A 14,388-nucleotide genomic window follows, 5' to 3' on the forward strand; every position below is an offset into this window, starting at 1 on the left:
CCCAGAGGGTCCCAAACAGAATTAACCCAGACCTAAAGACACCAAGACATGTCATACTTAGATTGGAAAGGAATAAGGATAAAGAAAGGATCCTCAAGGCTGCAAGAGAAAAACAAAGAGTCACCTACAAAGGAAAACCCATAAGATTAGCAGCAGACTTCTCCATACAAACACTACAGGCCAGAAGAGAATGGCAAGATATCTATCGAGTGCTCAATGAGAAAGGCTTTCAGCCAAGAATACTATATCCTGCTAGATTGTCATTCAGACTAGATGGAAGCATCAAAACCTTCTCAGACAAGCAACAGTTGAAGGAAGCAACCATCACCAAGCCTGCCTTGAAAGAAGTTCTAAAAGGTTTCCTATAAACAACCAGACCACCACAAATAGAACATATATCAAAACACTCTAAAACTCTACAAGAATGGCGTTAAAATATCTTCAATCTTTGATATCAATAAATGTGAATGGCCTGAATTCACCTATTAAAAGACACAGAGTAGGAAGATGGATCAGAAAACACAACCCAACAATATGTTGTCTACAGGAAACTCACCTAACGTAACAAGACAAACACAGACTTAAAGTGAAAGGATGGAAAACTATCATTCAAGCCAATGGCCCACAAAAAAGGGCAGGAACAGCTATTCTCATATCTGACATGATAGACTTTAAAATAGATAAGATTAAAAAAGATAGGAATGGACACTACTTAATGCTCAGAGGATCAGTCAATCAAGAGGACTTAACAATTATTAATATCTATGCACCTAATGAGAAGCCATCTAAATACATCAAACTTCTACTGAAAGAGCTACAGCAATATATTAACAGTAACACAATCATAGTAGGGGACTTCAACACCCCACTATCTCAACTTGACAGATCATCCAGGAAGAAAATCAGTAAAGACATAAGGGAGCTAAATGAAGAGATAGATAACCTAGAACTATTGGACATTTTCAGAGTCATTCAGAGCAAGTTGTGGTATATATACACAATGGAATACTACTCAGCTGTAAAAAATGGTGACTTCACCGTTTTCAGCCGATCTTGGATGGACCTTGAAAAAATCATGTTGAGTGAAATAAGTCAGAAACAGAAGGATGAATATGGGATGATCTCACTCTCAGGCCGAAGTTGAAAAACAAGATTAGAAAAGAAAACACAAGTCGAACCTGAAATGGAATTGGAGTATTACACCAAAGCAAAAGACTCTGGGGTGGGTGGGTGGGTGGGGTGAATACAGGTCCATGAAAAATGATGAATGACATAGTGGGGGTTGTATTGTTAAATGGGAATCTGGGGAATGTTATGCATGTAAAAAAAAAAAAGAAGAAGAAGTAGAAACGCAAAGCAGAAATTGACTGAGTTTGGAGTATGGCACCAAAGTAAGAAAGCAGAGGTACACTAGAGTTTGCAGTGAGTACCTCCCTAATACTTCCTCTCCACTTTTCCAAGCTTTGGGTCCATGATTGCTCAACTATTTGTTTGGCTTTGTATGTTAACTCTCTTTTCAGTCACCAGGTTCCAGGTATCATCAGGATGCCGGCCAGACTTCCCTGGATTGAAGACACCACCAATGTGTCCTGGAGCTCAGCTTCCCCAGAGACCCATCCTACTAGGGAAAGAGAGAGGCAGACTGGGAGTATGGACCGACCAGTCAACGCCCATGTTCAGCGAGGAAGCAATTACAGAAGCCAGACCTTCTACCTTCTGCAACCCTCAATGACCCTGGGTCCATGCTCCCAGAGGGATAGAGAATGGGAAAGCTATTGGGGGAGGGGGTGGGATATGGAGATTGGGCGGTGGGAATTGTGTGGAGTTGTACCCCTCCTACCCTATGGTTTTGTTAATTAATCCTTTCTTAAATAAAAAAATAAATAAATAAATATTAAATAAATAAATAAATAAAATAGGGCTAGGGAGACAGCATAATGTTTATGCATATGCATAGACTTTCATAAAAAAAAAAAATAAATAAATAAAAAATAAAAAAAAGGGCCTTACTGAGTAAAGTGATATTCGAATGAAGAACAGCAGGTGTCTATCTTTCTCTCCCCCTCTCTGTCTTCCCCTCCTCTCTCCATTTCTCTCTGTCCTATCCAACAACAACGACCTCAATAATTACTACAACATTAAACAAGGGCAACAAAAGGGAATAAATAAATAAATATTTAAAAACCTCTATGTGAAGTAGGGTATGAAATCATTAAGTACATATGAATGATGTGTATGTTCTACCTTAGTAGACACAGTACTTATCAATATTGATTTTCTAAATATGGTAACTATCTTTTGTGAGTATGTTAGAGAATGCTGATAGACAGAAAAGAGACTGGTTAACAAGATGTACAAGATGGGACTATTTTTAAATAGTTTAAGGTAAAACACCAAGCACTAATTCCAGCTTCAGTTCATTCTTATATTCTTTACTCTAGCAGAGAAACTTTTAAAAAGGTAAAGCTGATTAAGAATTCTGATCTCTGAGGAGTTGGGTGGTAGTGCAGGAGGTTTAGCGCAGGTGGTGCAAAGCTCAAAGACCGGCTTAAGGATCCCAGTTATCCCAGTTTGAGCCCCCAGCTCCACTGCAGGGGAGTCACTTCACAGCTGGTAAAGCAGGTCTGCAGGTGTCTGTCTGTCTCTCCCCCTCTGTCTTCCCCTCCTCTCATCATTTCTCTCTGTCCTATCCAACAACAACAACATCAATAACAACTACAACAATAAAACAACAAGGGCAACAAACGGGAATAAATAAATATTTAAAAAAAGAATTCTGCTCTCAAAAAAAATAAAAGGTAGCTAGGAAATGGTTTGTTCATATGAGAAATACAGAGAACTGAAACATATTGTGGACTTGCAAAAAAAAAAAAGTAATCCAACTGTCTTTAAGATTGTGAGAATTATAATGGTTATCACTGGGGTTAGAGGCAGGAGGTTGAGTACAAAGAACTTTGGTGGTGTGAAACTACAACCCTGCAATTTTTTAATCTACAATCCTGTTAAACATGATCAAATCACTAATTTTTAAATGATAATTGAGGAAATACTGTAATGACTATGCAAAAATACTTTCATGCCTGAGGCTCAGAGATCTCAGGTTCAATCCTCAGCATAACCATAAGCGAGAGTAGAGCAGTACCCTGGTTAAAAAAAAAAAGTAATGATTTTTTATAAATAAGTATAGGGGTTGGGGACCAAATGAACTCTGAAGGGCGATGATGGTGAAAGGTGAAGTAAACTGACATCAATCTTGGGAACATGTGAAAAAAATACAGTCCTGTAAGTAATGATTTCCTCAGTTAAGTGACCTTAATTTTTTAAGATTTCCTCAGTTAAGTGACCTTAATTTAAAATATATATATATAAGTATATATATATACATATATATATAATCTGTAGTAAGAATATGAATGAATATATGCATCTGAATTTAAATTTGCTTCTTTTGAGAATCAGTTAGCAAATTATGACAACAGAAAATATAAAAATGTGAAATAAGTCAGAAACAGAAGGATGAATATGGGATGATCTCACTCTCAGGCCGAAGTTGAAAAACAAGATTAGAAAAGAAAACACAAGTCGAACCTGAAATGGAATTGGAGTATTACACCAAAGTCAAAGACTCTGGGGTGGGTGGGTGGGTGGGGAGAATACAGGTCCATGAAAGATGATGAATGACATAGTGGGGGTTGTATTGTTAAATGGGAATCTGGGGAATGTTATGCATGTACAAACTATCGTATTTACTGTTGAATGTAAAGCATTAATTACCCAATAAAGAAATAAATTATTTTAAAAAAAAAGAAAATATAGTCATTGTTTCCTCCTATATACATACTTAAGGTCACTTAACTGAGGAAATCTTTAAAAATTAAGGTCATCTATGACTTAATCTATGGTTATTTAAGTCAGAATTCAAAACTTAGGTTCAAACTTTCGTTTCTCCATTCCCTTGTTTATAGTGCTATCAGAACTTTTTATAGTGACCTTTATAAAGTTAATTCCCTGTACCTAGGGTTCCAACATAGTAGGTATGCTACTGTGACATTGAGTTCTCAGTAAAAATAGTTCTGTAATTCTTATGAATTTCCCTGTACATTTGTATGTGTTATTAACTCAATAGAAATAAAACCTTGTTCTCTAGAATAAAATACAAGCATACAAGAATTCCAAGTAAAACTGTCACAAAAAGTACATGGCTTTAATATCAAAGCTTTGAGACATTTATTATAGCGGCCAAAAATTTTCAACCCTCTTTCACATTATTTTCTAAGAGGTGACCTTTTGACAAGTGGAGTACTACAGCTGTACATGTTTGTTTGAGGTTAAAGGTAAAGGAAAAGTATTTGTTTCACTAGAAAATAGTTTGGGTAAGGCTGATTTAAATCTTTTGTGTTTCACATGCGCAGTCATACTTGTTTCAACTACAGCAGAAGACAATTCAGAAGAATTCCTGAAACTTTTAAAAACTGACTTTATGCTAACTATGTCTGTAACAATACTATAGTGTCAGTGAATGAACCCAAGGTCTTGTGCACATGGTAAACTGCTGAGCTACCTCCAAATTTTATCCAGTATTTTCAGGGGTTGGGGGCATGGAAGAGACCAAAGAGCCTTCACCTTCCATTGATGTTTTCCATGATGCTCTCAGAGGGTGTCAGGGGTCAAAGTGAGGGCAACAAGTAGGGTAAGGCAAGTTTACTTTACCCACAGAGTCTTCTCCCCTCAAGTGGCAGTAACTTAACGTCAATCATTGATATATGAGAGTGTACTGATTTTAACACTGAGAAACAAAACGTAGCATTAAAATTGCAAGTAAAAATCAAATTCCTAATTTAGAAGTATCTAGACAGAAAGTATACTTCTTGTTGTCCCTACCATTTTGCACTGACACAAACAAAAGGTTTATAAGAGTCAGTATTTTTCAAATTGCGCTGGTTAAGGAATAATTTAGAGGATCTGGATGTTCTTTATTTTAATAATAAAAGGAAATATTATTTACCAGAATGGTACAGAAAGTACTGTTCCGTGAAACTCTACTATTATCTATTATGTATGTGCAGGGATATGAACTTAAAATGAATTCTTACTATGAGCTGCAGTTATAAAGTTAGCTCTTACTGTTCTGTAGGTGTCTACAATTAGAAAAGAAACTGGTGTTTTTCTATATATTGTAATAATTATATTCTACAGTATACCATCGTGAAAGAAAGGTCTATCTAGTGACCTTCAAAGGTGGTTGCTATATGAAGCTTTTACACTGAATCTGGTACATGATTCTTAATAAAGATTAAAAATAATCATTTCTCCCAAGAATGTTAAGAACACCCAAAGAAGTCTTTATGTATAGCTATCTCTCGTGTTTGATATTAGTTTGACATTTAAAAAAAAGCCTTTGAAAACATTTTATTTTATTTATTTTTTTGCCGCCAAGGTTATCACGGAGATCCAGTGTCTGCACCATGAATCCATTGTCCCTGGTGGCCATATTTTTCCATTTGTTGTTATTGTTGTTGTTGGATAGGACACAGAAAAACTGAGAGAGGAGGGGGTGATAGAGAGAGAGACCTGCTTCACTGCTTACAAAGGAACCCCCTGCAGGTAAGGAGCCAGGGACTCAAACCAAGATGCTTGTGCAGGTCCTTGCACTTCGTACTCTGTGCACTTACCCCAGTGTGCTACCACCCAGCCCCCACAATTTTATTCTTGTGGCATGGTAGGTGTTATAAGAATAGAGTACAGGACTGACAAGTGTGAGGTTCTAAGTTCAACCCCAAGCATAACACATGACAGAGTGATGCCTTGCTTCTTTCTCAAGCATGTTAATAAAGTTTTAAAGTTAAAACAAAACTACTTTGTAAAGAACTATGTAAAAATTAAAACCTCTAAATGTTAAATAAAAGCTTTTCTCAATGTTTCCTTTTCTACTTGTAGTTGAAGTTTAACAAAGGCCTGCACAGAGTATTTTCTTGTTATCTGTACAGATTAGAGAACCTATGAAGATGAAGCAGCTAAGCTGATATTTAATGGCTACTGACAGCATTCAGATTCCAAGCAGATCTTCATTACTTTCCTCCATGTCACCACCGCTGAAAAGAAAGCTTGTTCTAAGAACATGTTGTGCAACGAAAGAATAACTCTCTATACCTACTATCAGCCTACTAGGAATTTTCAGTTAATGCCAGAGACTCGCATTAAACTTGAGAAATAACAGGTGGAGCAACTGCAAGAGAATTTTGATACTCAGAGTCACTCAGTGACAGACCTGAGTATACTCCGCCTTCAGCACCTAGTCATTTTGGTTCTAGGCATTGCACTACAAGCCCACCATTCAGAACTGGGAGGGGAAGCATTAACTGCTGTGCTCAAGAAGACAAAGTTAAAGAGGCAAACCCACAGAATTTTATGCTAGAGTCAAGCAAGAGGAAAAGAAAATAATAATATGGAACAAAGGGGAAAAAAAAAAAAAGACTACACTGTAAAGAAATAGAAAATGCACAGTGATGCAAAGAGTCATTCCTGTTGCAAGATTTTCAAACACAAGACCAAAAATGGAACACTTTAATAAGCAAACACTTTAAAAAAAAAATAATAAGCAAACATTGTATGGCATATTTAATATCACTTGACAAAACACGAGAAATTATTGTAAAAATATCCCAAATAGATAGATCCCTTACAAAGATAACATATAACTGAAGATAATATGATCCAAAATGTACTTAATGAAACCTGATTAAATTTATTAAAAATCAATAGCATTAATAGGGAACTGCTACGTTTCTCTCTTTCCCTCTCATACCTAGGGCCTCGTGCATGTACAATTTCACCACACATCTGCTTTTTCGTTTGTTCAGAGAGATTCAGACTACAGAACTGAGTTTACCCAAAGGGGCAGGGGAGTGTGTCTCCCAGACTTTATGGAGAGATACTGGCACTTTGGTGGTGGGTACAACATATAGCAACATTCTGTAGTGTGTGCGCTTAACCAGGAGCACCACCACCTGGCCCCTACAGTCACATTGTGAAGAGGTATGAAATTGTACCTTTAATACATAGTCTTGTACCTAAATAATATTTTTAATTATGGGAGGTTTTTAACTATGAAGAAACTTTTGTTGTCACTAGGGTTTCACTGCTCCAGGTCAACTTTAGATAAATAGTGACAGAGACAGAGAGAAAGAAAGAGAGAGGGAAAGACACCACAATACCAAAGCTTCCTCCCACCAATGAAGACCTGAAAATTTATGTATACAAATGTTTTAAAAGTACAGTGGAAATATCTTGAGTTAGTGACAAGTGACAGTTTTCTGGTAAGTACATTTGGTTATACAATTGCATAGCTCTGAAAAGTTCCTTTTCTAGTAACTTACTGCTCTTGAAATAAGCAGGATTTTTTTGTTTGTTCGTTTATTCTCCCCCACCCCGGGGGGGTGTGACTGAGCGTTGCCACCTCTCTGAGAAGTCTCATTTTCTATTTTCCTTTCAGCCACTTCAGAGATGGAAAGAGAGGGGAAGGGGGCCAGGCAGCGGCACACCTGATTAAGCACACATGCTACAATGTTCAAGCCTCTGGTCCCCAGCAGCAGAGTGATGAAGCAGGGCTACAGGTGTCTCTCAGTCTCTTTCCCTCTCTATCTCCCCCTCTCTTCTCAATTTCTGTCTCCATCCAATAATAAATACATAAATAAATAAATAAACAAAATTTAAAAATTAAGAGAGAGAGGAGGAATCTGATTCACCACTTACAAAGCATCCCCTGTGCATGGTACACCACATGATGCTGGGGCCTTCAACCTGGATTCAAACATAGTGAAATGTACGCTCTATCAAGTGAGCTGTAAGGGCTGGCGGTGGTGACCCACTAGTACACACAGGACTAAGTGAGCAATCTCTCTCTCAGCCATGTGTGTGTGTGTGTGTGTGTGTGTGTGTGTGTGTGTATTACAAGGTACATATGGAACAAAACACAGTGATACATTTCAGTAGGATTCCAATTCAAGGCTTCCATGAAAATTCTGCTTAGAATGCTACAATATCAATTTTTCTAATTAAAAAACTGACTATACCCTTAATTTATTTACCAGAGTCACCAATGTTTTATTTTTTAATTTCAAATATCAAAAACTCACATTTCCAAACAATTACTCTTTGTCCCAGTCAAGAACTCCATTGTACAGAGATAAACAGAGTATAATTGTTTTGCTTTTTTTCTAAGGAGATGCATTTTTCAGAGGATAATTTTTATCAGCATGAGTAAAAGTGATTGTTTTCAGACGAGGCAGCTGCTGTGTAACCAGCAGGTCTTCTCACTGGCCTTCTGGTACACCATATAGCAAATACTGACTCTGAGCATGAGTTCGGCTGCATCTCTTCAAGGCAACACACAGATCCAGACTCAAATCTGCTTCTTGCAAGATGGTGACAAAATTAAAGCAGCGCTATCTTAAATATTACAAACCATGCAATTTCCTTCCCTTGTTGAACTTCTGTTGTTTTATTAACTCTCTTTGAATCACAAATCATCTATTTGTACAACAAAATAATTTTATGTTGTCACTTTTTTTTTAATTTCACCACTTCTATTGATTAGAGGAAAGAGAACAAAAGATGTGATAGAGACAAAGACCAGAATACTGCTCAGTTCTGGCATAAGGTGGTACCAGGGATTGAACCTGCAACATCTGAGGACTCAGGCATACAAGCTAGTGCTCTACAGGCTGACTTATTCCCAGCCCATCAGTAATACATATATTACATGTGAGAGAGGAAAAATTCACATGGAATAGAAATAAAGAGATAAGCTGGTGGATACAGTACTATGCTAAGCATGAAATTTTTATTTCTGAGATGAGAATCCTAAATTTAAACTTTAAAATATCTGTGTATTTAATGAGAGAGACCAAGGCCCCACTCTGGCATGTACAGTGATGGGAGCCAAGTATGGGTCTCCGATTTGCAAAGCATATGCTCTACCCAGTGAGGTATCTCCCCGGCTGCATTGGTTTTAACTTTTCATACATGTTGCTTCACATGTACATGTCTTTTAAGAATGCATTATACATATAAGTGGAAGTTTTGCCACTATACTATACCATACCATACCATACCATACCATACCATACCATACCATACCATACCATACCATACTATACTATATTATACTATACTATACTATGTAGTAGAATTTAATAAACGTACTGATGGTCCTACTATCATACAAGTCAGAATGGAAATATAATTAAAAACATGAATTCTAAGTATGGTACGCTTATATCTAAGTGGAAAATAGCTGACATGAGAAACACAACAAAGGAGATATTTACAAAGCAGAAGGGGGCATACTTAGATTTTTTTCCTGCCACAGGAGGTAGGATCCTCAGCATTTAATGATACAACAGAAATATGGGTGGCAACAGTCTTCTTGGAAAGGGACAAAGAGACGATTAGCTAGGCAAAGAAGACTGAGAGACTTCATGCAGGTGGCGTGGCTGGAGCGTGAAATTCAAGGCAGAAAGTGAAAGGAGACGAGTGAGAGTGACAGCTCAATCCTCAAAGCCCACTGGCAGTACTCTCAGGATGAAAACTCAGTCAAAAGGAGGATTTACATGCCTACCTATTCATCCCAAGTTGCATTTTTGCCCTCAAAAAAAAAAAATACTAATTAGCAGTATTTCCTTAAACTTGAATTAACTCCCACCTCATCCTTAAAAAGAAACTTAAAAGGAACAAGCATTCTAGCTTCTAGTTACCAGAGATTGGAGTGAACCCCAAACTACATAGCATAATAGTGCAATCAACCCTGAAATGGGCAGAATTCATTTCTTTTAATTTATTAGCAGCAAGAAATTCATGAAATTACAATGGCATTTCACTTTTGTTGGAACAATCTAATTATAGTTTCATTTTGGATTAAATTTTAAAATAGTTTCAATGCAAACTACTATGAAAAACATCCACAGCTCTGAGGAGCAGAAAATCTACCACATTTAGTAGCTCTCATCTATTTCCCACTTAAAGGCAACTGAGATTTAGATTAAACTTATATGCAGTGGTAACAATAGCTATTTGTTACAAAGTGCTTTACATTTTCAAATTCCCTTACAGTTATGATTTTACCATGTTAATAAGTTTATTATGGGGGCTGAGGAGTTGCACATCTGGTTGAGAACATGCAAAAGGACTTGAGTTCAAGCTCCCAAGTCCCCACCTGTGGTGGGGGTGAAGTTGGGGTGGGAAGATGCTTCACAAGTAGTGAGGCAGTGCTGCAGGTGTCTCTTCCTCTCTCTCTCTCTCTCTCTCCCTCTAGCTCCCTTTTCCCTCTCAATATCTGTCTGTCCTATCAAATTAAATAAATATTTTTAAAATAAAAAGTTTATTATGGAGGTGCTGTTTCTTTCATGAACTGAAAGGAGCTGAGACAAAGCCCAGGCACAGCAGAAGTCAGTGTAGCCTTCCTTCCCTACTCAAGATAAATCATCTAAGACTAAGCCATTGTAAGTACATGAGACAATATCCCATGTTCATTCTCTAAAGTACATGCAAGACATTAAATGACACTCAGGTCTAAGACAGTTAAGTAAAAGTAACATCAGATCAATTTTACAGCAGTCTCAATATGTCTAGTCTACCAAAGGCAGCCCAAAAATGAATTTGTAGTCATCTCAGAGATGGCACAGTGAACACTAGACTCTCAAGTCCTGAGTTCAATCTCTAGTAGCACATGTACCGGAGTGATATCTGGTTCATTCTCTTTCTCTCTATCTCCTCTTTATGAATAAATAAATAAATAAAATCTTATTTTAAAAAAACATGAATTGATTGGGAGGGAAGGTAGATATCAAAATGGTTATGCAAAAGACTCTCATGCCTGAGGCCCCAAAATTACAAGTTCAATCCCCCGCACCATAAGCCAGAGCTGAGTGGTGCTCTGGTAAAAACAAACATACATACATAAACAAGCAAAGAAACAAATAATTTTTTATTCTTTTTTTTCTCCAAACAAATAATTTTTTTAAAGATGGATTTGTAAAGACAGTGTTATAAAGCATCCCTGAACCATGCCATTAGATTAGCAAGGATGAGAGTGAGGGAGGTACAACAGCAAACATTGTTTTAGTATCTGAAATACCAAGGAGACAACATTTGCACAGGTGACAAAGGAAATCTATTACAAAAGGGAAGTCTCAGTGTCAAGACAGACAGAGATAGCGGGTGAGTGTGGATACTGGAAGGATAAAGACATCAAACTAAGCACTAGCATTTCTGTTCCCAGATAAGATTAAGCACAACTCTTCACCTTCAGTCACCAATCACCTGAAAAAGCCGTCGAATCTACAGTAATTACGTCCTAGTCAAGACATTTGCTTTCAGTCAATCTAACTAAAACTGTGAAGTATGAAGCTGATGGTGTCCTTCCTCTTTGTACTGGCTGCTGAACATTTAGAGCAAACTTTGTGGCAGATGAATCAGATGCCAGTAAGCTCGCTCCTACTTCCCTGCCTTCACCAGCTCATTCCTTTTGCCCTCACTCCTCAACTTTTAAAATTTGGATGACTTGTGTAAGTGTTCTAAAGTCCTTTCCGAAAGAAGGGGAGAATGAAAATCAGTGAGTTAGGCAAACAGTAACAAAGAAATCAAAAAAGTAAACATTACCTTTATATCAAAATTACAGTCAAGTCTTCTGATTAGCACAATGAAAGTCCCAGACGAATTGCCCTTGAGTGGTGGAGGCACTATGGGCTCACAGGCATTCTCTGGTTTTGAATTAATCAAAAAACCCTGCAAAGATAATTAGCAGTAAATTTTTATTATCGTAATTAATTCTTTATTGGGGGATTCATGCTTTACAGTTGACAGTAAAAACAACAGTTTATACATGCAGCAGTAAAGTTTTTTTATTAGAACTTTTCACTCAATAAGTCAATTCAACTTATAGCCACAGACATCTTTTGTACTTGCTTCATGCACTTTGTACTGTGATGGATGCATTACCTGGTAATAGCAACAATTTCTAATTGCCCTCAATCTCAGACCTTCTGAAGTAGCACTTAGTTTTTATAAATTTTTAAAGTGTATTCTGTATTTGTAAATATTAAATTTTTAAGCATATGTGAACTTATCACTACAAAGATAACCACCTTTAGCATATTGGTATATTTTCCAACATCAACATTTATAAATCAAACAAATACTTTTTAAATTATATTTACATCTCACATTACCCAATAAGAAAAGTGCATGTTTAGGGAAATTTATTCTTTTTGTTTTTTTCTTCAGGCTCCGTAGAGACTGTCAAAAATTGCCAACGCCGACTATATTTCAAGTCGTCACGGCAGGGTATTGGGAAAAGTTTTCAATTAGCAATAATCGCGCCTCAGATAAACCTCTTTGGCTACAATACTGCCACTGCGCAAAGCTAAGGCAATTTATTCTATAGTAATACTAGCCTAAGTTTATTAGCCTCAAGGTGAAAATGTGACCTGCTACCTTCATATCAAAACTAAAAATCAGAAATAATTCAAATAAGTGAAACAAAATAATACAGAAAGTTAACAAAAATGATATTGTAAATGTCTTCACTACTCTCTTTTCTCATGTTCTTTAATAAATACTAAATTATTGGATCGACCTGTCAACGCCCATGTTCAGCGGGGAAGCAATTACAGAAGCCAGACCTTCAACCTTCTGCATCCCACAATGACTTTGGATCCATACTCCCAGAGGTTTAAAGAACAGGAAAGCTATTGGGGGAGGGGATAGGATACAGATTTCTGGTGGTGGGAATTGTATGGAGTTGTACCACTCTTATCCTATGGTTTAGTCAATGTTTCCTTTTTATAAATAAATACTAAATTATATAAAGAAATTTATTAATCTGGTATTGGATTTATAATGTATATGGAATGTAGCATATATACAAATAACACAAAAGAAAAATAGGTATATAGGAACAATGTCTCTATTAAGTTAGAATAAATCTAAAATTGATTCTCACATATATAATAAGCCTATAGCAAACCACTGAAAATGATGCAAAATAATATATTAAAAAGTACTAATATGTCAAAATAATATAAAAATATCAACTTAATGCAAGGAAAGCTATAAAAGAGAAAAAGGTAACAAAATAAATATGAAATGTACAGAATACAGAAAACACAAAGGCAGATGTAACTCTAACTGGGGCCAGGCAGTGGCATATCTGGTTGAGTGCACATTGCCGTACATAAGGACTCAAGTTCAAGGCCCCAGTCCCCACCTGCAGAAAGGAAGCTTCAGTCAAACAGAATTGAAAATATCTCTCTTTCTCCATATCTCCCTCTCCCCTCTCAATTTCTGTCATATCAAAATTGTAAAATAATAGTAATAATAGGATGGAGCAAAATCAGTGCTTACAGAAAAATATACACCAGCAAATACCTATATTAAAAAGAAGGGAAACCTCTAAATAACAAACTAAATTTCCACTTTAAGACACTTAAAAAAAGTAGTCTTAGTCTAAATGAAGTAGAAAGAAAGAGTAATAATTAGAGTAGAAATTTAAAACTTTTGAGCTTCAAAAAATACCATCAAAAAGAGAGGGGGGAGAGGCAGAGAGGGAGAGAGAGAAAGAGGAGGAGGAAGATGAGGAAGAGGAAGATGAGGAGGAAAGAAAAAACCAGCACACCTGGTTAAGCACACACATCACTATGTGGAAGCACCCAGTTCAAGTCCCTGATCCTCTCCTGCAAGGGTTTCCCCCTTCATGAGTGGTGAAGAAGGGCTGCAGGTGTCTCTCTGTCTCTTTCCCTTTCTATCTCCTTCTCCCCTCTCAATTTCTGTCTCTATCCAATAATAAATAAATAAAAAGATTTTTTAAAAAGAAAAATGTAAATCAAAAAAGAGAAAACAAGCTAGAAAACATTTACAAATCATTTCTGACAAGACAAATATGTAGACTGTATTTCAAAAATAGCACATTTAATTTCATAAATATCCTCTCCCAAACATCATTATTTCAAATTAACCTGTACAGTTTGCTAATTACTTTATCATCAGTCATGGTGTATAGCAAAAAGCAAAACAAAAAAATCAGTAATTCCTTTCTTACTCAAAATGAGACTGGAAGATATAAAGAGAAATCAAGAACATACCTATTAACATTTTTTTGATTTTCTATTACCAACCCCTGAAAAACAACAATATGTCTAATAAAATTTTAAAGGACACAGCCTGAAGATTTACTTAGCACAGAAGCAGTTTTTGTGGAGATTTAGATGTCATGCTTTATGAATAAGAGGGAATGTGGAACTTCGCATTTAGTACCTTGTATTTCAGAAAACTAAGTAAGTGTGCCCTCTGGTGGCCCATTTCTCTTATCTAACACATTACACACTACACCAC

General features: G+C 36.5%; 1 protein-coding gene and 1 non-coding gene across 6 annotated transcripts in view; both read right to left on the reverse strand.

Moving 5' to 3' along the window:
* The window catches only part of RNF13 (ring finger protein 13), a 79,171-nt gene that overhangs the window by 32,303 nt on the left and 32,480 nt on the right, over positions 1-14,388 (reverse strand). For all 5 annotated transcript variants that reach the window (XM_016185989.2, XM_060197534.1, XM_060197533.1 and 2 more), the window contains one exon: positions 11,659-11,784. In XM_016185989.2, the coding sequence (XP_016041475.1) occupies positions 11,659-11,784 (126 nt within the window). Of the gene's footprint in view, positions 1-11,658; positions 11,785-14,388 lie in introns of those variants that run through there.
* LOC132540532 (U4 spliceosomal RNA) lies at positions 12,283-12,423 on the reverse strand. Its single transcript, XR_009551733.1, has one exon. It is a non-coding gene; the product is annotated as a U4 spliceosomal RNA (small nuclear RNA).

The sequence above is a fragment of the Erinaceus europaeus genome, chromosome 9, assembly GCF_950295315.1.
Source record: "Erinaceus europaeus chromosome 9, mEriEur2.1, whole genome shotgun sequence".
Taxonomy (NCBI): domain Eukaryota; kingdom Metazoa; phylum Chordata; class Mammalia; order Eulipotyphla; family Erinaceidae; genus Erinaceus; species Erinaceus europaeus.